This window comes from Henckelia pumila, chromosome 3, assembly GCF_033568475.1.
Source record: "Henckelia pumila isolate YLH828 chromosome 3, ASM3356847v2, whole genome shotgun sequence".
In the NCBI taxonomy this organism is placed as follows: Eukaryota; Viridiplantae; Streptophyta; class Magnoliopsida; order Lamiales; family Gesneriaceae; genus Henckelia; species Henckelia pumila.
In genome coordinates this window covers 129,847,403-129,874,266 of record NC_133122.1, presented here as the reverse complement: position 1 = coordinate 129,874,266, position 26,864 = coordinate 129,847,403, and the positions used below count along the sequence as shown (strand labels likewise).

General features: G+C 34.4%; 1 protein-coding gene and 5 non-coding genes across 14 annotated transcripts; all 6 read left to right on the top strand.

Annotated features, from left to right (window-relative positions):
* Nucleotides 1-11,807: 11,807 nt before the first annotated feature.
* On the top strand, nucleotides 11,808-26,784 carry LOC140887534 (transcription termination factor MTERF8, chloroplastic-like). 9 transcript variants are annotated; one of them, XM_073294814.1, is made up of 6 exons: nucleotides 11,808-12,304; nucleotides 12,399-12,466; nucleotides 14,715-14,769; nucleotides 15,054-15,185; nucleotides 24,728-24,793; nucleotides 25,485-26,784. In XM_073294814.1, exons 4-6 carry the CDS (start codon nucleotides 15,090-15,092, stop codon nucleotides 26,613-26,615), a joined length of 1,293 nt encoding a protein of 430 aa, XP_073150915.1. In that variant the 5' UTR covers nucleotides 11,808-12,304; nucleotides 12,399-12,466; nucleotides 14,715-14,769; nucleotides 15,054-15,089; the 3' UTR covers nucleotides 26,616-26,784. The 9 variants fall into 9 exon arrangements, with proteins under 9 accessions (XP_073150915.1, XP_073150914.1, XP_073150916.1 ...); XM_073294813.1 differs by lacking the exon at nucleotides 14,715-14,769; XM_073294815.1 differs by lacking the exons at nucleotides 11,808-12,304; nucleotides 12,399-12,466 and having other exon boundaries at nucleotides 14,762-14,896.
* LOC140893665 (small nucleolar RNA Z122) lies at nucleotides 19,468-19,566 on the top strand. Its single transcript, XR_012153258.1, has one exon. It is a non-coding gene; the product is annotated as a small nucleolar RNA Z122 (small nucleolar RNA).
* LOC140893666 (small nucleolar RNA Z122) lies at nucleotides 20,241-20,339 on the top strand. The gene has a single exon (XR_012153259.1). It is a non-coding gene; the product is annotated as a small nucleolar RNA Z122 (small nucleolar RNA).
* LOC140893667 (small nucleolar RNA Z122) lies at nucleotides 21,014-21,112 on the top strand. The gene has a single exon (XR_012153260.1). It is a non-coding gene; the product is annotated as a small nucleolar RNA Z122 (small nucleolar RNA).
* On the top strand, nucleotides 21,811-21,909 carry LOC140893664 (small nucleolar RNA Z122). Its single transcript, XR_012153257.1, has one exon. It is a non-coding gene; the product is annotated as a small nucleolar RNA Z122 (small nucleolar RNA).
* On the top strand, nucleotides 22,739-22,837 carry LOC140893663 (small nucleolar RNA Z122). The gene has a single exon (XR_012153256.1). It is a non-coding gene; the product is annotated as a small nucleolar RNA Z122 (small nucleolar RNA).
* Nucleotides 26,785-26,864: the final 80 nt, after the last annotated feature.

The following is a 26,864-nucleotide window of genomic DNA, read 5'->3' as shown; positions in this document are numbered from 1 at the left end:
AATAGCAATCAATCAAATCTCTAAGAAAATTCTCAAAACATTCTCTCCGACCCAACATTCGCATCTAACCTATAGCAAACAATTACTAAAAACCCTCAAAAACTACTGAGAGATAAAAGAATGCGTAGCTCCAGAATCTAGCAACACAAACATAACAATACCTCTATTGCTAATCTTCCCTGTACGAAAAATATTACCCAACAGATATAGATCATTCTTCTAGAGAAACCAATTAACATCTAAAGTTCAATCCTAAGCATGCTAATTTCACCAATTCATAATTCTCATCCTATACATGCATTTCTAAAACACAAGTACAACAGTCAAGCAATTTCCAATACAAATCTTAACTAAGCATCCCAATAACTGAATTTAAGAACACAAATTAATATTATCCGAGATAAGAGAAGTATCATGATCTGCATCCTCAGCCTACACCACAAACAAGCGCCCTGTGGTCTGCCTCGCCCTGTGACAGTTCCTCGAAATCGTTCCGGATCCTCGCAATGGTAGCACCTGCCTGAACCAACCAAACACTTTTCAGCATGAGGCCTCTAACACTGTCTGTAGAAAGGTACCCCTCCAGTGCTAAGGGCAACTGCCCCCTAATGTTGCTGCCTTTGCTGGCCCTGCGGCCTTTTCTGCCGCTGCGGCTGCGGTCTAAGAGAATCTGAGCCCTTAGACGACCCAAGATAAGACTTCTATGCTGGCTGCTGCAAGGAATGTCCTCTAGATGACTGCTGGAACTGTCTCTGCTTCTGGAAGTCAGCCTGCATCTCCTTCCTCCCCTTCTAGGACAGGCACGCTCGACTAACCGCTACCTTGTGCTTCGTCACGTCTGTCATGGAAACATCATGCTTGATGTTGGACCTCAAGACATCAGTGAAATGTCACAGCCTCTCGTTCTCCACTGTAGCAATTGTGGGCACGGAGTGACAACCCCGATCGAACTTCCTCAGATACTCGGCCACAATCCTGTCTCCTTGTCGGAGGCTCATGAAGTCACGAATCAGATGGCCTCGCACATCCTCTGTAAAGTACTTCTCAAAGAAAACCATCTTGATATTCTTTCACGCCATCCTAGCCAGGTCAATATCAGTCATTGCGCCTTCCGACCAGAGAGCTACATCATCCTTCATATGTAGATTGCGCATCTGACCCAATCGGCATCCTGGGTCCCCATGTAGGCAAAGATCGTCTCCAACGCTAGAATCCACTCCTCAGTCACAAGTGGATCACAAGTCCATGCGAACTCCTAAGCTGTCCAGCCTGATGCTCAAGTAAACTCGTGATATCAGCTAGCATGCCCATGCTGGCCCTATCAAAAGCTGCGAGAGGTAGAGTTGCAGGTGAAGGTGGAGACGAAGGTGGATCCTGATTACCCGCATCACAAACTACGCGAAGACATACTACAATTTCCAATAATCCCTCATGCAACCGTATTGCGTAGCTATGTATTTTAATTTAAAAGCCTTATAGAATAAATTTCAGATAAAAATTTAACTCATGGATCCCATTCGTAAAACATATACTTAAAAGAATTTAAAACTCACAGACTGGCAGTGCGACTTCTGAGCTCCACGTAGCAGGCTAGCTAACCCTCCAAAGACTTTGCTCTGATACCAAATGAAACGACCCTAACTCGTAAAACTTTTTTTTAAAATATTACATATATGCCCATACATATATGCATCTATACTTAAAAATAGATTTTCATAAAATTTAAAACATAATAAAAAGTGTTTTCATGTCAAAATTTAAATACTCGAACACATTATAAATCCATGTGTAAGTATTCAATAACGTAAAATGCGAAAAATAGTTTGATACAATTTCATAATCATTGAAACATAAAAGCGCGAAGGTCACGAGTGTGCTAGCTTGCCACGAATGCTCAGAGGTCCTCGCCGCCAGTCGGGACCACAACCTCCTGACTAACATCATACTCACCTGCACACCATTTAGATCTAATGATTCCAAAGGATCAGCATGCTCTACCTTTAATAACGAGTACTACTAAATAAAATCACAAGCAAGCACATAACATATATAAAAATCACCTGAGGATTCTAATGCATGCATGATCGTAAAATCGTATGCATAAACTGTGTCGTAATCTAAATCATAAAATAATACGCAACATAATACATAACATAAGCATTGGCATGTCATAAACATAAAAATTATTTTCCTGTGGGTCATATCAGTGAAGTGTAGCTTAATTCGATTGATCAATCTAAATCCATCGTACGTGGTGGCGGCCTGTGGGATGTACCCCTAACGCCCTATGCCACTTCACCCAACCTTTGGGGATCCATAGGCTCATAATCGTAATTGGAAAGGTCATCGGGCCCGGTATCCAGACCTCCAGTCCCGTGTTTGTCACAAATCACATCAATTATTCCAAAAATTATTTTTCTTCACATGTCATCAATTTAACGTGAAACATAAGCATGAATCGTGAATTAAAAATATTATTTTTCCTTAAAAACTCTGCTCGTAAATATATATTTAATTTCTTTTATAAAGATAATATTCATATCAAAATATTACATATACGTCTATTAAATATATATTTACGGACTATTATATTTTTGCCAGGGCAGGTTCGAGTTGTTGCCCCTTAACTAAAGTCTTTAAACTTAGATTCGTCTGATAACACTTAGATTGACTCATTAACACTTAAACTGGCTCAATAATACTTAGACTAGCTCAATCACACTTAAAATGACCCAATCAGACTTAGATTGGCACAATAGTACTTAGTCCAACTTAAAACTTAGTCCAACCAAATAATTAAACAACTTAGGCTCATTAACAAATTTAGCTCTATTATTAAATTAAACCTCCAATAAATATCTTAAGTCCAATAAGTCTGGCTCAATAACTAAATCAATTCATTCAAGCTCAAATAAAACTTTATCCCAAATAAACAACTAAGCCCAATAAATAAATTGAACATAATAAATATTTTAGACCCAATAACTAAATTAAGCCCAATGAACATCTTAGGCCCAATAACAAAATTGACCCAATGAATAAACTAAACACTTAGACTCTTAAATAAATTACCAGACCCAAAATAAAATAATCCAAACCAAACCATGACATATGACACTAATACAATTTACCCGACACGGACAACCCACTCGCCCGAGCCCTGCCTGAGCTGCCCGCTAGATAGATCAGCCTTACAACCATCCAACTGTTCATCTAGCCAACACTAGTTCAATACATCTTAAACCAACACCCAAAGGGACCTAATCTAACCATCAACCAGTGAGCAACAACTAAGACCCAGCCATGACAGAAAAATCATTAACAACCAAGTCACAATGCATAAAACGTGAATGATGCATGAATTAAATCTTGAACTACCATATCCACATAAAAATGAAATAACACGACTTTTAATCTTCAAATAATGAATATACTGATCTAAATGGTGTGAGAAAGGAAGAGTATAACATGTCTTTGCGTTTAAAACGCACGAAAAACTTATACGATTGCGGATGCACATATCGGGACTCGGGAATCTCATAATTATCCAACTCTGGAAGCTCAAATCCCTAAACTGCTGATTTCTGCCTCTAATTATCCTCAATCGGCTTCCGATCTGCGAAAAATCATATAATGATCAAAAGTCAACCCTAGTCAACTCTGGTCAAACTTTGACCAAAACTTACCAAACTTTATTGCGCTCTCACCGCTTAACGATTTTGAATCTCGACTCGAAACTTGGATATTTGGATCTATCACGTCGAACCGATCAAAAATGGTTGACAAGACGATAGACGGAGACTCGCCGGAGAAGACGGCGGCGCGACGGCGGCGTCCGGCGGCGATGTCAAAACTTCTCCAAAATTCATGAAATTTTACAGGCTTGTAGAGCTCAACGAGACGATTCCAATGCACTAGGCTACGACCGGATCGGACCATCGAGGTGTCGTAGATCGGAGAAAAACCACCGGCGGCGGCGTGAGCTTCCGAGCTCAGATCCGTCCGATTTTCTCGCGAAAAATGCTGAAAAAATCTTGGGAATCGATCTACACACATCCTAGAACCTTTTAACAACACAAAAACAACAAGAATAGACCTCAAATCCGCCCATTTCGCGCGATGAAGATGATGAATAGTGACCCTCATGTTTTTTCTTCGAACCGGACCAAACGGACACCAAAACTCACGATTCTTGGTATGGTTGTGATCGCCTCGATGAGAGCTTCAAGATGGCATGCTCAATCGACGACGAAAGGCGGCGGTCGGTGGTCGGAGGTCGGCGATGGGGAGGGCGATTTGGGGGTTACGGTTTTAGTGTATGTTTTAGGGGTTTAGTGCGTGAGAGAGAATGTACCACTTAATATTATAAAATTTGGTCCTAAAATGACCCGGTCTGATCCATTTTAATGCTCTTGTATTATTTTACTCCAATATGTAATTTAACACATTTTTACAATTATCTGAAACAACGAACTTTGACCTGGAAACTAGACCAGTTAATTCCCAATAAATAAATTGAGTCAATCTTAGGCTTTGACCAGTCACCCAAACTGATTAATTTCTATAATTTAAATTATCTGGCATAAATAATTATTTTAATTCCATTATGTCAATAATTATCTCAAAATGCCAATATTATCAGATATCCATAAATAGTCAAACTCATTGACTAATTGGTGTGTATTTTGTAAATACACATTATTACTCATTTGGCAGTAATAATTATTTTTTCAACTCAATAATTATTTTAATTGCCAATTAATTCGATAATAAATTTTTGGGGTAGTTTGTAGACTTTATAATGTTTCGTACTTTTAGGTCATTTAATCCGATTAAGTTTCTCCAATTTTGAATATTTAATGGAATATGTCTTTTATGATTTATCAGTGAGACAAGTTCGTATTGCTCATATGTACAATAAAAAATAATGTTTTTAAACAAATTTTTTTATATGCAATTTAAACAAAAGATCAGTTTCACAAAATTCATCATATCTGTAATGGACTGGGCCCGCACCCTCTGCTCTAGCCCATCTAGCCTATGATCTATGCCGGCCCAGTCATATTCTAACTCATGACCTTCTCCCCACCTGGAAAGGGGAGTTTCATGCCCTTTCTAGGATTCGAACTTGCACCCCAGGCATAAGTGCAAATTTTTATCAATCCTGGTAACACTTGAGCTATTATAGGGCAATTTGTACATTAAACATCATTAATGCAATTACTTCATACATCTTGCTGATACTCTAGAACCAAATTTCTATCAATTTTGAGCCAAAAACATCAAGATACACTGAATATACACATCAAATAATCAATAATTCTCGAATTTTAAATCAAAGGAACTTGCTCAATTCAAGGTCATCCAAAATCAACTATTCTGAATGACAAAATCTGCTAAGTGAAAACAACTCGCTTGCATGTCAAAACTCAACGCAAATGAATCAATTTGTACTTTCACAAAGGAATAAGATCCAATCAAGATCGATTGAGGTCGAATACAAAAACCTCAAATCGATATAAAAAAATTCAAGAATCATGATTTCTATGATGTAATAGCTTCAACAAAATTGAAGAGAAGACTCAACTGTAACTGATTTTTCTTATTCTCTATTGATATAAGTTTATCAATTAATTTTCAATTGACAATAGTCGAATATCATCTTTTCGACTTAATTCATTGTCATAGAATTAATAACCATATTGGTACTCGAATAATTATTTTCTAATCAATCTTCTAGCTGTTTCTGGAGTTCTTCAGTTCAAGTAGTGCTTTCTATACGAGTTGTCATAAGATATTCGTACTAGACACCACTCTCTATAGAACTCTTTTCATTTCATAGAAAGGTCGGAATATTTTATCTGAATATTTCTGTACATTCTAACCACTGACATATCTATCAATTCTAGGTTAGTTCTATACTGGTCTAGTACATCTACTAGAATTCTTCCGACACTCTTCTACATTAATCTTGATATAACCAATACCGAATAAAAGGAATCGTACTTTCTGAAACTCATATCATAAATCTCTAATTATTTCTATTGTTGATCTTACGTAATCATTGCACAGAAAAATAATCAATTGTTAACTGGTACTCAATTATTGCATTAATATCTATAATGCATCTTAGCTTAATACCCAATCTTATATTATCAAATTTAATCTTATTTCCTCAAATCTGTATTTTATCTTTTATGTCTAATCTTTCCAAATTCTTTCCATCTACTCAAAGACAAAATTTCAGCAAATACAATTAATAAAAGCTCAACAGATAAAGATTGTAGCATAACAAATCATTGATCTATGAATGTATGTTATACAATCAATACATAAGTAGGTTAACTCGAATTACCTCCCTTACCTGCAATATCATTATCTGATACAACTTGAGCCCAATCTTCTATAATTTCTTATTGCCTATGAGCTTATCTGTCATTCAAATTTCCTCTTGATCTATTTCAGTTAGGGGATCTATTCTCATATTTGTTCATCTACTGGCCTTTAGGCTGAATCGATCTTTGCTGCTGTTATCACTATCTCTTGCTTCATAGCTATACTTCTATGGAAATCTGTAGTGGAGGTGATGATCATAGTGTTCTCAATTACAGAGGCGTGAATAAAATTTCACTCTGCCTCATACAACCAGTTCGTGGTTTCTTTATTCTGTCACTGGCTTCAATCAACTCATTCAAGTTGTTATGCTTCTGTTCTGCAAATTCTTCTTTTCTATCTTCTCTATAAAATACAGAAAGAAACAATTCTGTTTACTTACCTACCAAACCATTTTAGTACCTCTGCTCTTCATCTATCTCTTCTTTACAATCCACCAACTTCTTGCTAAGTCATGGAGTGGATATATAATCAGGCTAGTTCTATGTTCATCTGAATATTCTTCACTTGAACAACTGATCCAGCTCTTTAACTCAACCTTTTTCTAGCCATAGCACATTCTGTCTCTTTTTGAGTTGGTGATTAATAGCTCTGGAGTTGTTCAACTAACGTTCTCCTCAATGCAATCATCATATCTATCGACTCACATACCACAACACTGATTTGTTCTTTCTGAGGTACTTGTTCTGTCTGCAAAATCTGTCTTATTCTATAACAGAAGCAATATATATAGTACAAAGCTCATGCAATACATTTCAGTATAACATATCATTTAATGCTTCTGAATATAACACATGCTTGCAAATTCTGATGCGTTTCAAATAATACATACTTGTATTGAATTCACTTACGCTGATAAATTCAATAAATCATGCATACATATCAGCATATATGCATGTAATTCTCATATCAGTAACGCAAGCAGTGTTCCATCATTAATCTTATTCGCATACAATTCTTCAAATCAAGTAAAGCATAATCATGCAATACGATAAAAACATGCTACTCAATCTACCCCGCTCAACTTCTATCTGAGTTCAAAAACTTTATGCTCTGATACCACCTGTTGTGGGGACCTCGGGTTGCTAATCTTTTCTTAGGAAAAATTAATAATTAATCATAATCAAAACAAACTAGAAACAATATAATCAAAGACTGAATTTTTTTTTATAAAAGGTACATGGACTACGCGCACAGGTCCGTGCATTAACCTGCACACAAAATATAAATATGCAAGGTACACGGACCCCGTGCCTACCTCTGTGCCAAAGTTTCAAAATTTTTGAAGCTACTGGTTTCATTCCAGACCACACGGACCCCTACACGGATCTTGGCACGGGGTCCGTGACTTATTTATTCTAAACATGTTCTAAACAATCGGGTACATGGACCCATGCACAGGGCATGCACGGGGTCCGTGCCCTGTACTCAAAATTCAACAATGAGGCTTTTCAAATCTGAAAAATGATACAATCTATCATATAAGCTTCTCAACATGATTCTATATACTTGACATGCATTTAAACATCAATCTACATATCTGTAATACATGAATTCTCAAGTATAAATCAATACTCGACAACAACATATACAAAGGTGCTTGTTGTTCTAACATGTTTACCAAATTTATAAACTACATGTCATCTGCTTAAAACTCGAGTCACCACTTCTAATCTTTCAATCTCGAGCTATCCAAGCACATCTGACTTGTTTATGCCCCAACCTGATGCAATGCACACATACAAACAAAGTAACAGCCGGATAACTCCGGTGAGAATAAATCTCAGTATGAACGACATGCATATACATCATATAAGCATAATAAATCTATATGTTATAATAATCTTAAATCTCAAACATGTAAGAACATGTCAATCATAGAAGCATAATTGAATCTTCATTCGTCTAACATAACTATTCATTTACAACAATATCAAACAATCATATAAATACATTCATATCTTGAATGGAATATAATCACATGCTAGAATTTATAAACGCATATTCTAAACCATAGAAATCTCTAGGTTAATGCATAAATGCAATGCATGTTTCAAGGAATAGGCTATCAAATCTGATACCAATAAATCTTAGTTCTTGGGATCCCAGGAAAATAAAATCTTTAACCGACCACCAACTTACCCAATCGAGGTGGCGTTAAATATATCAAGTCCCCTGACTTTGGTGCAACTATAGTGAGTCTTCTAGATCTGAAAGTAAATCTATATTCCGTGCCACTCAACTATAGCCCTCCAAACGTCATTTTCGCAATCTAGGCCAATCAGCCCTCTATGATTTTTGAGGTAGGGTTCAAGATGAATGTAACATAATCTTGATACATTAAATCATACAAATATTGTAAAATATATTGAACACATAAATCAATAATCAATCAAGGCAACAATGACAAGTAAATCATATAAGAGAATTTAAACAAATAAGTATGTGATTTTAGGAAATCCAATAATCAAAACGATCTCGAGTTGTTCTTCCCATAATATCTAATGTCTATTCATACCTTTGATCTTGATTCAAACATCTTGAATTTTTGCAAACTCTTGCAAATGTTGATCAACACAAGGCTAGTCAAATCTATCATCCAATTTTGCTTAATCCATGGTTGCTCGTTGAAGGTTTTCTTGATTCAATACTTCAAACACTTCAATTCATTCGAACTCGAACCTATCGATTCGAATTCAATATCTTTTACTTCAATCTGAAATAAAATGTTTACAACTCAATCATCAGCTCATAAATTCAATATCATTAACGGTCATACAACTTCAATATAAAGACAATTCTGGATTGAGTAGTAATCAATAAGCTAGATTGAATACTCACAAGAAGCACTTAGCAAATCACTTCTGAAATCCCTTTCTGAATTGGATAATTCTCTAAAAAGAAATTTTCTTGCTGATCATTCTATTCACAGATCAAAATATGTATCTGTTATTCTGCTGTTATCTCTGTTAATTTTGCTTTGTTCTTGGTCTGTTTGGATAAATCTTTACATTATCTATCTTTTCTTGAATCATATCTGATATGATAGCTGATGCTTCTGAAATATCATTTCAATATAATTTTTTGTAATGGATTGGGCCCGCACCCTCTGCTCTAGCCCATCTGGCCAGGTGGGGAGAAGGCCATGAGTTAGAATATGGCTGGGCTGCCAGATGGGCTAAAGCAGAGGGTGCGGGCCTAGTTCATTACAATATCACCCTCAAATTCACACAAAATTAATTATCATATCTAGTTACAAATCAAATGATATTCAATTTTATTTTATTTTTGTGGTACAACCGGCATAATAGAATCCTAACACATTCTATGTGTTAGGATCCTATTCGCAGGGCTCCATTATAACTTACAGGACCTGTTGGAAGTACACTATAGGTTTGTAGCATCTTGTAATCATCTGCTACAAAAAAATTCATACCCACCCTTTGTGGTTTTTTTTACTCTTGAAGCCGTGATATCAGATGCTTTCAAGCCTGTTAGACGCTTGAGTCCTACTAAATGCTACACACAAATTCCTTTGATTCATAACTAAGACCACAAAAATCGTTAGACGCAAGGTTTACCCCCGTAACCTACTAAATCAAACCCAATGAACGAACACATAGGCATCTGATCATGTAAAATTTAACTCATAACTTCATGATAAAATTTTGTACCCGTGAAATTGTCTATGCGTGTGATGAAGGAACTATAACATCAAGAACATGATAGTCTTTATTGGTTCCGTTTAAATAATTTCAAATCAGCGCCTCAAGATGATATTTGATGAACCAAACACAGGGGAATTGATTTTCATGGCCATGATTGGGCCACTTGGGCCCACATGAAAATTGGTCAATCATGGCCTAGGAAATATAGAGAGGCATTACCTCCTCTGTAGAGTCGACATTCTCCCAAACACAGGATCATAATGGATTATTACACTATCACCCTCTGATAACTCAAACCAAATGTACACATTGTACATTGTCTAATCTTAGCTTTGTACTTGAGGTCTTTGATACAATAACATTTCATGATCATGTTTATTGTATTTTGATGCAAGAATGCTAGTACGAACATCAAATGAGAAAAAAATTGTCATACAGAATCATACATCGACTACCTCTTCTTGGTCGAACAAAAATAAAGAACTTTTCTATGAATTTCACATAATAGTATCTGATAGGATTTGCGTCACATAATTGAATGCGAATATGGTGTTTGAATGTGAAATATTTCATTCAACACGATTATGATTGTTGGGTGGCATATATCAATACATTTTAATTATTGATACATTCTTTGCGTATTTCCTTCTAAGAAAGCAAGATGACAAAACTTCAAAGTAATTGTAGGCTTGTCCCTTGATCAGAAAAGACAAATTTTAAGTAAAAAAAGTCAACTATTTTAAGCCTCTGGTCTGATGACCTATTTGTGAACTGATTATGTTACCCCTCAACTGTCTTATACTCTTATTCTCTGTTTTTTATAATGTGGGAACTCTTATTATTTTCTGTTTACCTTTTGCTAATGCTAGTAATCCAAACAAGTGGAGGTCAAGCCTTGGAATTCCAATTGCTTGATAGAAACCTCGAGCTTTGTTTCCTTGGACTTTGTATTTTCATCCTATTGTTTTAAAGTTGGAGCCTTTAGCTTTGTTTATTTCCTTATTTTTGTATATTCTTCCTATTTTTTTAAAGTTTTCTTTTTTATTTTAAATTTCAAATACACGATCTTTATGTATCTTTTCCTGTATTGTGCATCACATAACATACTCGATAGTGGCTAACTCTTAGCCAAGTTTCTCCTTATCAACCTCCCACTTATTTTCTATCACATAGTTGGACTAATAGTTCACCTCTTATTGGATCCAATTTAGTTAAATTGAGTCTATATAAGATTGTCAACTCAATTTTTTCTTCTTCTTCTTCTCGTGACCTTTGTAAGAACCTGATGCTAATTATCTAATTATTTGATAAAATTTATTGATAATGATTTTTATGTGCTAAATTAAAATAATTAAGCCAGATAATATAATTGTGTGTTAAAAATATATATTAGTAAATTTCAGAATATAAAGAATATAAAAACGCAAATTTGATTATAGTAAAGTGTGTTAAAAATATGTATTTTAGAATATCAGATACCCTAAATTAATTATCAGGTAATTTGAGATAATTAAAATAATTAGTGAGATACTAAATTAAACAATTAATTATGCCAAATAAATTAGAAAAATGTGTTAAAAATATATATTTTAGAATATCAATATTTAAGCGATATAATATACATATTAGAAGTTATTAAATAACAAACGAGAAATTAATAAACCCGGCGACTCTTTTAAATCTATCTATTAACATAGAGCATTTATACACACACATACTTGTACGCATAGAAGGAAAGAAATAAAAGAAAATAAATCCCCAACGCGATAGAAGGAAAGAAATAAAAGAAAAGAAAATCAATCCCCAAACCCGTCACTCTCGTCTCCCTCTGCGCAGCTGCGCTATTTGGTTCATATCTCCTTCATCCGTTGTCGAAATTTCGATCCGTTTGAGGGTTTTCTTCCTTACATCCGTGATTCAATTTGAGCCATGAATCGCTGGTTCTAATGGTTGTTTCTGCCCAAATCGCGCTCTGTTCGCGGCTGGAGCTGCGCGAGATCGGATTCTTCGAGTTGTTGCGATGTTATCGGTTAATTATTGGTGTTTTAGACTGGATTCGAGTTAAGGAACTATACTGAACCAGTCCCTGCGTTTCAGCTCGTTTCAGCTGCGTTTTGAGCTTCTCAGCCGTGCTGCCGCCGCACCACCACCGCGATATAGTTTCTGTTCGGTTCCAGATCATCTTAGCTTGGACTATTGAATCTTTTAAACTCGTTTTCCGGCTTTGTTCTTGGTTTGAGCAGGTTGCCAGAAATGATATTTTAATGTTTTGATTTAAATTTGATTTCGTAGATTATATCATACCGATATTTATATATTATGGATTTAATGTTATAGGTCTCTCCTTCCCTCTTCACTGGATTTAAAGCCTTGTTTTAAACTTCAATTTGTCACCATTGCAAGGGGTAAGCCTTTTTCTAATGGCTTTTCTAATTAAGTTGAAGTATTAGGATTGATTTTGAGAGTGAAATTATTGTCATGATGTTACTTATTGAGAATCGTTGTATTGGACTGTTACTTGGCATACGACAGATATTTGATGATTTTATGGTTTTATTATCCCTGTGTTGTGACTAGTGAGATTTTGGATAATGGATTTTATGTTATGTTATTTTATGTGGCATTTGGAAATTTGATATAATATTTTGGGAAGTTCTTTTTGTTATTAGGGTTGCCATTTTTTTATGTACGAAAATTTAATTTTAGTTTATAATTAATTTATAGATATGTATTTTATTGTATTTACACTTTAAGAGCTCGAAAATGAGCCCACTTAACGAGCTTGAAAACGAGCGAACTTAACGAGCCTGAAAACGAGTTTTTTTAACGAGCTCGAAAACGAGCTCGCTAACGAGTATGCTTAACGAGCTCGCTTATGAGTCTGAAAACGAGCTTTCTAACGAGACTGGTTAACGAGTCTGCTTAACGAGCTCGCTAACGAGTCTGCTTAACGAGCTCGTTAAATGAGCCTGAAAACAAACCGAACTCGAGCCAGCCAGACTCGTTTAATTTGATAAACAAGCCGAGCTCGAGCCGAGCCCTAGCCTTATAATAAAAGCTCGGACCGAGCCCGAGCCCGAGCCCTTATATATATCAAACGAGCCTTAGCCTGTTCGGCTCGGCTCATTTACATCCCTAGCTGTATCCCGATAATCTACGAATAAAAGAGTAGAAAAAATATATATATTCATAAAGACAAATATATATGTTCGAGCCAAAAAAAAATTGAATAAAATTTTTTAAAAGTTTCATGATAAATCAATAAAAACACGAAAATTTAATATTACCGATTGATGACACTGAAATATTTTTTAATTGATTATGGCAATCACCTCGATTGTCAGAGATGGTAGTTAAGTTTACAGGTATTGGACCAGATATGTCAGCTGCAAAAACAATATAATTATTGATATAACGAACTAAACATACATAAAATTTGAGGAAAAAAAATAATCAAATTAAATAAAATATAATGTTGTTAAATTAGAGATATCTACCATTTGTGATATCACACAAAGGAGATTTTGATTTTATTAAAAAACATATTTCTAACTGAATCATCTAAACTACATCCTTGAGATATTCTTGGTGTCAAATCCAAATTTTCTACACAACAACATAAAGTGGTCAAAATATATGTACTCAATTCTATGTAAATTTCTATTTTAGTTTTTTAAAAAATAACAACTAAAATAAATATTATAAAAATGGTACATACTCTTTGGAGGTGTGAACTCGTGTGGATTGATACGAATTCAATCAATATATATATTACAGTAAAATATAGCAACCAAGTGCATATTCGACTTTTTTTTTATCATTATTATTTTATTATTTAACAACATAAAATTTTCTTTTAAAGATTCAAAGTATATAGAAAACAGAGAAGAAGACAGTTGAAGGGTAACATAATTAGTACACCAATAGGTCATCAGACCAGAGGCTTAAAATAGTTGGTATCTTTTACTTAAAATTTGTGTTTTCTGAACAAGGGACAAGCCTCCAATTACTTTGAAGCTTTGTCATCTTGTTTTCTTAGAAGAAAATACGCAAAGAATGTATCAATAATTAAAAATATATCGTACATGTCACCCAACAGTCATCATCGTGTTGAATGAAATATTTCACATTCAATCATCATATTCACCTTCAATTATGTGAAGCAAATCAGCTATCAGGTACTATTATGTGAAATTCATAGAAAAGTTCTTTTTTGTTGTCCGACCAAGAAGAGGTAGTCGGCAAAATAATGATAATTTCTTTCTCATTTGATGTTCGGACCAGCATTCTTGCATCAAAATACAATAAACATGATCATGAAATGTTATTGTTTCATGGACCTACACAGCTAAGATTAGACAATGTACAATGTGTGCATTTGGTTTGCATTATCAGAGGGTGATAGTGTAATAATCCATTATGATCCTATGTTTGGGGGAACCCTAAAGAGGGGGTAATATCCCTCTGTATTTCCTAGGCCATGATTGGCCAATTTTCATGTGGGACTCTCAATTTTCATGTGGGCCATGGCCATGAAAGTCGAATTCCCTTGTGTTTGGTTCATCAAATCTTATTTTGAGGCGCTGATTTGAAATTGCTGATTTGAAATTAGTTAAACGTAACCAATAAAGACTATCCCCACATCTTTCGCAGAAAAAAAAAAGCTGCCGGTGAAGGAAATTGAAGATTGTTTGGAGGACTTTTAAGTGTGCGTTTTGGTGGCACAAATTAATACCCAACGCTGTGGAGCACTAGATAGTAGGGGTGGGCGTTTTGTAGTCGGGTATCGGATTCCCGACCCGATCTGGTTAATTTCTTGAAAATGTCGGGTTCGGGTAAATATTTCTTATCGGGTTGGTGTCGGGTAGAAAATTTTCTACCCGAAAATTAGTCGGGTACCCGAATTAATTATATAAATATATATTATAAACATATATTATTATATTTATTTATGTTAAAAGGGGATAGAAACTAAAATCCCTAATTTTGCAGGCCACTCGGCTGCCGCTTTTCTTGACTGCGTCGCTCATGCCTCACGGCTTCTTGACTGCATCGCTCACGCCTCACGTTCTTCATCTCTGGGCCCCTCGGCCCTCTCGCACTCTTGCTCTTGGCCGATTGAAGGTTTGAAGCTCACTTTTTTCATCTTTCTATTCTGTTGCAGTGTTGTGTTTCTGTACATGAAGGTTATTGTCTTCTCTTTTTATTGGAGATATGATGACATACATTTTTTTTATTGGAGTTTGGTAAGATAGAATGAAAAAATACATTGTTTTTTAATGCTTGAGAAATTTAAACAAAACATATTTTTTGGGCCTAAATTTCAGGTACCCGTCGTTGGGTACCCGACACTACCCGAGTCCCGACTTTTTCGGGCAGTACATATTCATTTTCAGGTTCGGGTAGTAAAATTTACTACCCGAAAGTTTCGGGTACCCGATCCGAACTTCTCGAACCCGAGGAACCCGACCCGACGCCCACCCTTACTAGATAATTACACCACCCAAATAATAAATATGTGTTTGGACAACTATTTTATAAAAACGTTTTAATAGTTAAAATGTGTTTGGACAACTATTTTAGAAAAATAATTTTTAAGTTAAAAATAATTAAAAAGTTGTTTGGAAAACTATCTTTAAATCTTTTTAATTTTATTTTTTTTTGTTTTTTCTTGTTTATTATTATTATTGACAATTTCTTTTCTCTTTTTCTATATGTTTGCAATTTATTTTATTTCATCTCTTTTTTCGTATTTAAGGCACAATTAAATTCTCATTAAAAATATTTAAAGAACAAAAATAGATAATTTATAGTAATAATTTTTTTTTAATCTACTCTATCTCAATAAATTCAATTTTTTTTATCTACTTGATCTCAATAAATTCCACATTTGAATCGCTACATTACTTTATCTGCATTCATGAAACCGAACTTATAGGATTTGCGGGGACATAGATAACTAAAGGCATAAATCATGCACAAACAATTATATCACAAGAAAGATTTGTCCAAATTAAAAGCTCCAACATTCTCATCTTGCTTTTCCAGAAATTCTTCTATGACTCTTAAGATGCAATCAAAATCGAATAAGTAGATATGGAAACAACTTTGAGCATACATGATTCAAGACCATATAGTTATTATTAATAATGGAATAATTATAACATTCAGAGAGCTTAATCTGACTTGGAACACAATGCCATGCTACCAAGAAGTTTAAAATTATCAACAACGATTTTGCAATCCCAGATCTTCCATGGACAAATTCAATGTCATACAGAAACCCGACAACTTTAAATATTCATGAAAACTAAAAAAATGTAGTTCTAGCTTTCAACAATTATCTTACTTGATGCATAAGAAATGTTTCAGAAACATACAAAATAATATACCTAACACAGATGTGTCTCATTGCAAGTCATAAATTATATTGGCATGTTCCATTCCACGGTGAAGTGTTAATTAAAATTTTTTGCACCATTTCTCAATCTTGCTCATGCTTCTAGACAGGAGAATACATGGATAATACAATCTCCACCTAACAAAATTCTGCTACATTAGTGTAAAATGAGATATACTCTTTCACCATATTCATCTGCATTCGTGTTTTACGTAGTATCCGGCTTCCACATTGTTTGTTACAGAATATCTAGCTACCGCATTTATGGTGTAAAATGAGAGATACTCTTTCCTCCCATGGAGAGGAACAACACTGTAAAGAGATAAAGAAACTAGACATATTCCAGCTAAGATAACCAATCCTAAGGCAGATATCTGATTCAAGAACTATGATGCAAGAGAACTTAGAAAAGCAAGTAAAACTTTAACAACTAGCAAATGACCGAATTCAAGAAATGCTTACCAGCACATTCATCGACTTTCTTTAACAGGTTCACATTAATATCACCCTCCAAACTTTTTTGCTGTCTTCTTGTCATCTTCTCCTTTGGTAACTTCTATGCGCTCTGCCAAGCTGAGACTAATTCCACCCTCTGAAAACTCTGTAGCTGCATCTGAAAACACATCATCTTCTGATTTATTGGACGTCAGACGAACTCCACCTATTCTCCTTCACATCACTCTTCTCAATTTTGGAACCTTCAACCATCAAATCTCACATTTTTGTCTAAGGAAAAAAGCCACAGTTTACAAAACAGACACCAAGTATATTTTGACACACCAAATTAGTAGTATCTACTCTCCCTTGCAATTACACAACCAAGTAAACATCCAAACACCATCGCACCACTGAGAAATCGTTTTGAAAAAGGAAAATCGTTTCGCAAATCCACAGTTGTAGTTTTAGGGGGTGTATTCGTTGCAGAGATTTACTGACTTTTTTTAAATGACAGACTTTTGTGGAGTTGATAGATTTCTGCAGACTTTTATAGAATCTCACAGACTTTTAATGACTTTTACAGAATTTTGCAGATTTGTTTTTCATGACTTTTATTGACATTTGTAAATTTTTTTCATGACTTTTATTGGCATTTGTAATTTTTTTTGTAGAACCATATGTGTTTTGTAATTCATGATTTTGATTATGATTTATTTATTGGAATTATTAATCGAGTATCAATACCTTATATTTATCTCTCTTTAAAATAATTTTATTTCTTTAAAATATTTTTATCTATCATATAAATAATTTTTACTTATCAATTTGGTTTATAAAAATCAATAAGTAGTATTAAACTTGTTGCAATTAAGAAATTAATATGAATCTATAAAATTTGAATTATTTAGTTTTATATAGTATAGTATTCCTATTTATATAATATATATATATATATATACACACACATTCGTGTTAATAATTTTTTAAAACTACGTCAATATATCAAGTCAATATATATAAATCATATACATATACATATACATATTATTATTATTTATTATATATGTATATGCATATTTATATTAAAGTGAATGAAATTTAAATTTTGAGTTATAATAAAAATTAAGCTACAAATTAAAAATATAAAAATTAATTAAAACATCAAATTTTATATAATTAATAATGAATTAATTATAAAAAATAATTATTGTTATTTTCAATTTATGATCAATAAAATATTATAAGTTTTTGTCGTGTAGTATAATAAGTTTTTATTTAAAAATTTAATCAATATGATTTTAATTCTCGTGAGAATTCTTTGTAATTAAAATTCAAAAAATTATGAAAGATAATTTTTATTTTATTTTATTTTAAAGGGGTGTATTGGTTCTTAGAAATAGAAAAAATATGTTTGTATATATATTATTTTTAATTTAATAAATAATATTTATGTGGCTAGTTTATAGACTATTTTAATAGAAATGAAAAAAAATGTAAAAATGTCCATCCAAATCTTTAGGTTCAACCAAAGACAATTATGTACATTTTATTGTTGTACCTTTGCCTTTAAATATTGTACTTAATAGAATTCCATGGACTTTTTAAAAATTCATTGACATTTTGAATATCTCTAGACTTTTGTAGAGTTTTTAAAAGTCAATTTTGAATACCACATGACTTTTTAAAATTCTACAAATGTTCATCTTGAATACCACTAAACTTTTGTGGAGTATATAAAAGTTTAGATTGAATACCTCTAGACTTTTAAACTCCATAAAAGTCATTAAAAGTATACAACCAATAAACCCCCCTTAGTCCTCGTGCCTCCAAACTTCCCGAGCTTTCAGTCAAATTGGACGATCCAAATTGATCGATAGTCTTATACCCGAGGAAAAAAACGATGGCGATTGATGCTACGATGACCGCGGAAAGCATGACGACTCCATCACTCTTCTCTATTCAGTTTTGGCATATGGCAACAGGAATGTTGGGATGGGAGGGAGGGAGACAAAAAATTAGGTTGAGCGAGGAGGAGATCTGAACGAAGAATGACCCAATTACCATTTTGATCCGATTCGTTTTGACCCGCGTTTTTATTCCAAAAAACATCAAAAAACACCTTCTAGTTGTTCTTTAAAAACCATACTTAAAGAATACTTTAAAAAAAATATTTTTCAAAAACAATCTACAAAAAATTTACCCAAACACATATTTTAAATTTTTTTAATAATTTATAAAGCATTAAAAACATTTTTAAAGTACACGTCCAAATGGAGTCACAGTAATCAACAAGCGAAGAGTGATGGAGTCGTCGTGCTTTCCGCGGTCATCCTAGCATCAAACACACACTCAAATCTAGGGTTAGGGTTTCTCTTCTCAGCCGCAATGAGCTTTAATAAGCGCTGAATCGTGCGCTTATATATTCATGACCATTGCAATATTCGCCTGCAAATCGAAGATGAAGAACCCGGAAGTTTTCAATTTCTTCCTGGATGTTTATTTCTTTTCATTGATTGTCTGTCCATTAATTGATTTTCAATCTTCAAGTGGCATGGGCGAACAACTGAGTTTGGGAAATGATGCGTATTAATTCGATTAAGAGTCAGAGGCTAAGTTATTCTGTTGCTTTGCTGAAAAATTATTTTTGCACGTCAGTCTGATCTCAAACTCTGTTGTTGTATTATCGAATGATTTTCAGTTAACTCTTCTGTCTGATTGCATTGTTCCTGTTAAAATTAATATACAATAAGCCTGGATTGAAACGGCCCTGTTACACGGACTTGGATTTTTTGATGGTGAGATGATAAAATACCAAGAAAGGTTAGGGTGATAGCTTAACATTCAACTTGATCGTGTTTCGTGCAGCAAAATTCGATTCGCTTTTTGTTTGACCCGGTTTTGCCCCGCGTTTTTATCCCAAAAAACATCAAAAAACACCTTCTAGTTGTTCTTTAATAACCATACTTAAAGAATTCTTTTTAAAAAATATTTTTAAAAAACAATGTACAAAAAATTTACCCAAACGCATACTTTCAATTTTTTTAATTTATAAAACACTAAAAACGCTTTTAAAGTATGTGTCCAAACGGAGTCACAATAATGAACAAGCGAAAATTATCTCAAATCTAGGGTTAGGGATTCTCTTCTCAGCCGCAATGAGCTTCTTTAAAAACCGCAGAATCGCGCCCTTATATATGCATGCCCATTGCAATATTCGTCTGCAAATCGAAGATGAAGAACCCGAATGTTTTCAATTTCTTCCCGGAGGTTTATTTATTTTCATTGATTGTCCGTCCATTAATTGATTTTCAATCTTTAAGTAGCATGGGCGAACAACTGAGTTTGGGAAATGATACGAATTAATTCGATTAAGAGTCAGAGGCTAAGTTATTCTGTTGCTTTGCTGAATAATTATTTTTGCACGTCAGTCTGATCTCAAACTCTGTTGTTGCAGTATCGAATCATTTTCAGTCAACTCTTCGGTCTGATTATATTGTGCCTGTTAAAATTAGTATACAGTAAGCCTGGATTGAAACGGCCCTGCTACACGGACATGGATTTTTTGATGGTGGGATGATAAAAACCAAGAAAGGTTTGGTTTGCGTGGTTAGGGTTATAGCTTAACAATCAACTTGATCGTGTTTCGTGCAGCGAAATCCGATTTGATTTTTGTTTGACCCGGTTTTGACATGCGTTTATATCCCAAAAAACATCGAAAAACACCTTCTAGTTCTTTAAAATCCATACTTCAAAAAAAATATTTTTCAAAAACAATCTACAAAAAATTTATCCAAACGCATAATTTAATTTTTTTTTAATTTTTAAAACACTAAAAACGCTTTGAAAGTACCTGTCCAAACGGAGTCACAATAATCAACAAGCGAAAATTATCTCAAATCTAGGGTTATGGATTCTCTTTTCAGCCGCAATGAGCTTCTTTAAAAACCGTCGAACCGCGCTTTTATATATGCATGCCCATTGCAATATTCTCCTGCAAATCGAAGATGAACAACCCGGATGTTTTCAATTTCTTCCCGGAGGTTTATTTATTTTCATTGATTGTCCGTCCATTAATTGATTTTCAATCTTCAAGTGGCATGGGGGAACAACTGAGTTTGGGAAATGATGCGAATTAATTCGATTAAGAGTCAGAGTCTAAGTTATTATGTTGCTTTGCTGAACAATTATTTTTGCACGTCTGTCTGATCTCAAACTCTGTTGTTGCAGTATCGAATGATTTTCAGTTAACTCTTCGGTCTGATTGTATTGTGCCTGTTAAAATTAGTATACAGTAAGTCTGAATTGAAACGGCCTTGCTACACGGACTTGGATTTTTTGATGGTGGGATGATAAAAAACCAAGAAAGGTCTGGTTTGCGTGGTTAGGGTGATAGCTTAACAATCAACTTGATCGTGTTTGGTGCAGCAAAATCCGATTCGCTTTTTCTTTGACCCGGTTTTGACCCACGCTTTTATCCCAAAAAACATCAAAAACACCTTCTAGTTGTTCTTTAAAAATCATACTTAAAGAATATTTAAAAAAAAATATTTTTCAAAAACAATCTACAAAAAATTTACCCAAACACATGTTTTAGATTTCTTTAATTTATAAAACACTAAAAATGCTTTTAAAGTACGTGTCCAAACCGAGCCACAGTAATCAACAAGCGAAAATTATCTCAAATCTAGAGTTAGGGTTTCTCTTCTCAGCCGCGATGAGCTGCTTTAAGAACCGCTGAATCGCGCTCTTATATATGCATTGCCCATTGCAATATTCGCCTGCAAATCGAAGATGAAGAATCCGGAAGTTTTCAATTTATTTCCGGAGGTTTATTTATTTTCATTGATTTTCATTGATTGTTCGTCCATTAATTGATTTTCAATCTTCAAGTAGCATGGGCGAACAACTGAGTTTGGGAAATGATGCGAATTAATTCGATTAAGAGTCAGAGGCTAAGTTATTCTGTTGCTTTGCTGAACAATTATTTTTGCACGTCAGTCTGATCTCAAACTCTTTTGTTGCAGTATCGAATCATTTTCAGTTAACTTTTCGGTCTGATTGTATTGTGCCCGTTAAAATTAGTATACATTGAAAATTTTCTCTTTTTCCATTTAATTTTGTTCTGTTCATAATCACTTGATTTTGTGCTAATATGAAAGCGTATTATTGTACTTTGTGTAGATTCTGATTGATTTGTGTTTATTGTAATTTTTATTGGTAATTATCTTGTAAGAGTGGATTGAAACGGCCCTGCTACACGGACTTGGATTTTTTGATGGTGGGATGATAAAAAACCAAAAAAGGTCTGGCTTGGGTGGTTAGGGGTGATAGCTTAACAATCAACTTGATCGTATTTCGTGCAGCAAAATCCCATTCGCTTTTTGTTTGACCCGGTTTTGACCCTCGTTTTTATCCCAAAAATCATCAAAAAACACCTTCTAGCTGTTCTTTAAAAACCATACTTAAAGAGTACTTTAAAAAAAAATATTTTTCAAAAACAATTTACAAAAAATTTACCCAAACACATACTTTAAATTTTTTTAATTTATAAAACCCTAAAAACGTTTTTAAAATACGTGTCCAAACGGAGTCACAGTAATCAACAAGCGAAAATTATCTCAAATTTAGGGTTAGGGTTTCTCTTCTCAGCCGCAATGTTCTTCTTTAAGAACCGCTGAATCGCACTTATATATGCATTGCCCATTGCAATATTCGCCTGCAAATCGAAGATGAAGAACCCGGAAGTTTTCAATTTCTTCCCGGAGGTTTATTTATTTTCATTGATTGTCCGTCCATTAATTGATTTTCAATCTTCAAGTAGCATGGGCCAACAACTGAGTTTGGGAAATGATGCGAATTAATTCGATTAAGAGTCAGAGGCTAAGTTATTTTGTTGCTTTGCTGAACAATTATTTTTGCACGTCAGTCTGATCTCAAACTCTGTTGGTGCAGTATCGAATCATTTTCAGTTAATTCTTCGGTCTGATTGTATTGTGCTTGTTAAAATTAGTATACATTGAAAATTTTATCTTCTTTTCCATTTATTTTAGTTCTGTTCATAATCACTTGATTTTGTGCTAATTTGAAAGTGTATCATTGTACTTTGTGTAGATTCTGATTGATTTGTGTTTATTGTAATTTTTGTTGGTAATTATCTTGTAAGCCTGGATTGAAACGGCCTTGCTACACGGACTTTGATTTTTTGATGGTGGGATAATAAAAAACCAAGAAAGGTCTGGTTTGCGTGGTTAGGGGTGATAGCTTAACAATCAACTTGATCGTGTAATGGATCTCTTTGCCTATTTCTACTTCACGACGAAAGTCACTTGGGTGGTGTAATTATCTAGTGCACCACAGCGTTGGGTATAATTTGTGCCACTAACGCATACATACACTTAAAAGTCCTCCAAACAATCTTCAATTTCCATCACCGGCAGCATTTTCTTTTTCTGCGAAAGAGTCGGGATGGCCTTTATTGGTTCTGTTCAACTAATTTAAAATCAGCAATTTCAAACCAGCGCCTCAAGATAAGATTTGATGAACCAAACACAGGGGAATTCGATTTTCATGGCCATGATTAGGCCACATGGCCCCACATGAAAATTGACGGCCCCACATGAAAATTGGCCAATTATGGCCTTAGGAAATACAGAGGGGTATTACCCCCTTTTTAGGGTCGACATTCCACCAAATATCGGATCATAATGGATTATTACATTATCACTCCCTAATAACGCAAACCAAATGTACACATTGTACATTGTCTAGTCTTAGCTTTGTACTTGAGGTCTTTGAAACAATAACATTTCATGATCATGTTTTTTGTATTTTGATGCAAGAATGCTCGTAAGAACACCAGATGAGGAAGAAATTGTCATTAATTGCCTATCTCAACTACCTCTTCTTGGTTGGACAACAAAAAAGAACTTTCTATGAATTTCATATAATAGTACCTGATAGCTGATTTGCTTCACATAATTGAATGCGTATATGGTGATTGAATGTGAAATATTTCATTATACACGATGATTACTGTTGGGTGACAAGTATCAATATATTTTTAATTATTGATACATTCTTTGCGTATTTCTTTCTAAGAAAGGATGATGACAAAGCTTCAAAGTAATTGGAGACTTGTCCCTTGATCAGAAAACACAAATTTTAAGTAAAAGAAGCCAACTATTTTAAGCCACTGGTCTGATGACCTATTTGTGTACTGATTATGTTAACCCTCAATTGTCTTCTTCTCTGTTTTCTATAATGTGAAACTCTTATTCTTTTCTGTTTCCCTTTTGCTGATGCTAGTAATCCAAACAAGTGGAGGTCAAGCCTTGGAAATCCAGGTGCTTGATAGGAGCCTCGAGCTTTGTTTCCTAAGACTTTGTATTTTCATACTAATGTTATAAAGTTGGAGCCTGGAGAGCTTTGTTTATTTCCTTGATTTGTATTTTCTTCCTATTTTTTTAAAGTTTTCTTTTTATTTTAAATTTCATATACACGATCTTTATGTATCTTTTCCTGTATTGTGCATCACATACGGACTCGATAGTGTCTAACTCTTAACCATGTTTCTCCTTGTCAACCTCTCACTTATTTTCTATCACATAGTTGGTTAGATAGCTGAAACTGAAATGCATGCATACACGTCACAGGCAGAGTCAATCTTGGCAAAAAGATGGAATTTAAGATGTATTATGGCACTTAACGAACTGATGTGAAATGAAACAGGCTGCAACACCTTTACTCGCATTATCGTTGATGTTTTGAAGCCGAGTCCTCCAGTTTTACCATTCTTTTTTTGATGAATAAATAAATGGTACTGTCACAGCTTCTGCAAATGGGTGCTGCTCTTTTTCCTCGTCGCTGGTGCAACAACACCCCTTCTCTCTATGCTGTAAGTTCCCATCCCGCTACATCTTTTCTTATGAATGCTATTGGTTTGATTTGAATTCGATTTAACATATTTTTTTATCAATTTTATCATCACTTTTTTTTGGTGGTTATAATTATTTTCTTATTAGAATTTTCCGCCGTTCATGTGTTTCTTAATCATGTTAGTGAAGTTGAGTTACAAAAGTTGTCCTTGAGTGGATTATGTTAGTTTTCTGGTATCTTTGTGATTTGATCTTCTATTGTTTTCTTATACAAGTACAAGAAAACTAGAAAGAACTTATGCGTGAATCTTTGGGAATTATCTCCTATATCTTTCTTTTCATGATTTCATAGAGCAAGTACCCTTAAATACAAGTTCAAACTTTTCACACTCTAGTATACAAATGTTACTAATTCAACTTTTCATCATTCTCAAAAGTTATTTTATCATAGATCACCAGAAACATAACCAAACGCGTACCAGTGTTTCTGCTGACCCTTGTTTGATACTAGTCATTCAAAGAAGTCTGGTTAACCCTTGGAAATGTAGATACTTGATAGGAGCCACGGGTTTTGTTGCTACCTTGAATTTTTTATTAGCTTCCTTAGGTTTTACATTCTGTTTGTCATTTATCCAGAAGTTTATGTTGATTTGGTGCTGATTTACCTTATTGCATTGGGAGCTGAAAATATAGAGTTTTTTGTGTTTTCAGGGCCTCAATCAACTTAGAAAGATGGATACCGAAGTCTTCTGGAATGTTACATTTTCTCCTTTAGACACATCTCGATACAATATCTGTCTATTCTCTACCTCATCTTTAGATTCAACTGAAGCTATTAGTGAAGGTGTACAATTGGAAGCTATCAGTGTCAGAATAAAAAACTCTGCTGACATATTGGGGGAATGGGGTTGTGGTGAACATGATATATACAAGATTTTTGCACGGCGCCCATCTTTGCGTAAAACAGATCCTGAAATACTTCAGTCCAAGCTTGAAATATTATCTAAGCTTGGTATCACATCCTCTGACCTTGTTAAAATGGTTCATTGTCGTCCTCGGTTTCTGAACTGCAGAATCAACTTATTCTTGAATGAACGCCTCGAGTATTTCGAGGCCTTCTTCGGCTCTAGGCAGGTCCTGGCCAAGGCTATTGTTCGGAATCCTTCTTTGCTTACCTACGACTTCCACAACAAAATCAAGCCAGTCATTGCCATTTACGAATCACTGGGTGTTAGCAGTAGGGACTTGATTGCTGTGCTTATGTCTCGTCCCACCGTAATACCTCGAACAAATCTAAATGATGAGAAGATGGATTACATCCGTAAAACTGGTGTGTCAAAGGAATCAAGAATGTACAAGCATGTGGTTTCCCTCTTTGCCATATCCCGCATGGCTACCATTCGAGAAAAGGTGGTAAATTTTGAGAAATATGGATTTTCAGAGGATGAGATTTTTGGTCTCATAGGACGTTCTCCACTCTTGTTGACGCTATCTATTGACAAAGTTCAGAGAAACATGACTTTTATACTAGGCACAATTAAACAACCAGCCAATTTGGTACTTGCCAACCCATTCCTTCTATACTTCAATTTGGAGATTGTATTAAAGCCGCGTTATCTGTTGGCTTGTAAAATAGAGGACATGGGAGTTGAACCTGGAATCAAGGGGCCTGCGATGCTACGAGCATTGAGGATGTCTGATAAGCGTTTCGTCGCAGCATTTATCACATGTCACTCCGGCGATGTAGCCAATGAACTAATGACATTTTACAACAACGCTAAATTTGTGAGAAGATTAGCGGAGTCCTCAAAGAAGAACTCAAATACAGGATTTCCCTTTTGAATTATTTATTTTCTTCTGAAAATTACATTCTAATTTTTCATCTCATTTTTGTATTTTTGAGGGCATCTAATACTTGGTCTTGTCAAGTGGATCACACCATCCCCTGATCCCCACCAATTAAAGGTTTGGGACGTTGGATATGGATATGGATGTTTAAGTTCTTGCTGTAGAGCGATCACTAGTAGAAAATTTTCAATTTACTTCGCCATTTTTTTCTTCTGTGATCACTGTTGCCGAAGTAGTAGATAG

Excerpts from the sequence above, each read along its gene's own strand:
- LOC140887534 (XM_073294813.1), top strand. The coding sequence starts at position 15,090 with ATGCCTCACGGCTTCTTGACTGCATCGCTCACGCCTCACGTTCTTCAT. Across the intron at positions 15,186-24,727 it reads TTGCTCTTGGCCGATTGAAG|CTTCTGCAAATGGGTGCTGC; the intron begins GTTTGAAGCTCA and ends GTACTGTCACAG. Across the intron at positions 24,794-25,484 it reads ACACCCCTTCTCTCTATGCT|GGCCTCAATCAACTTAGAAA; the intron begins GTAAGTTCCCAT and ends TTGTGTTTTCAG.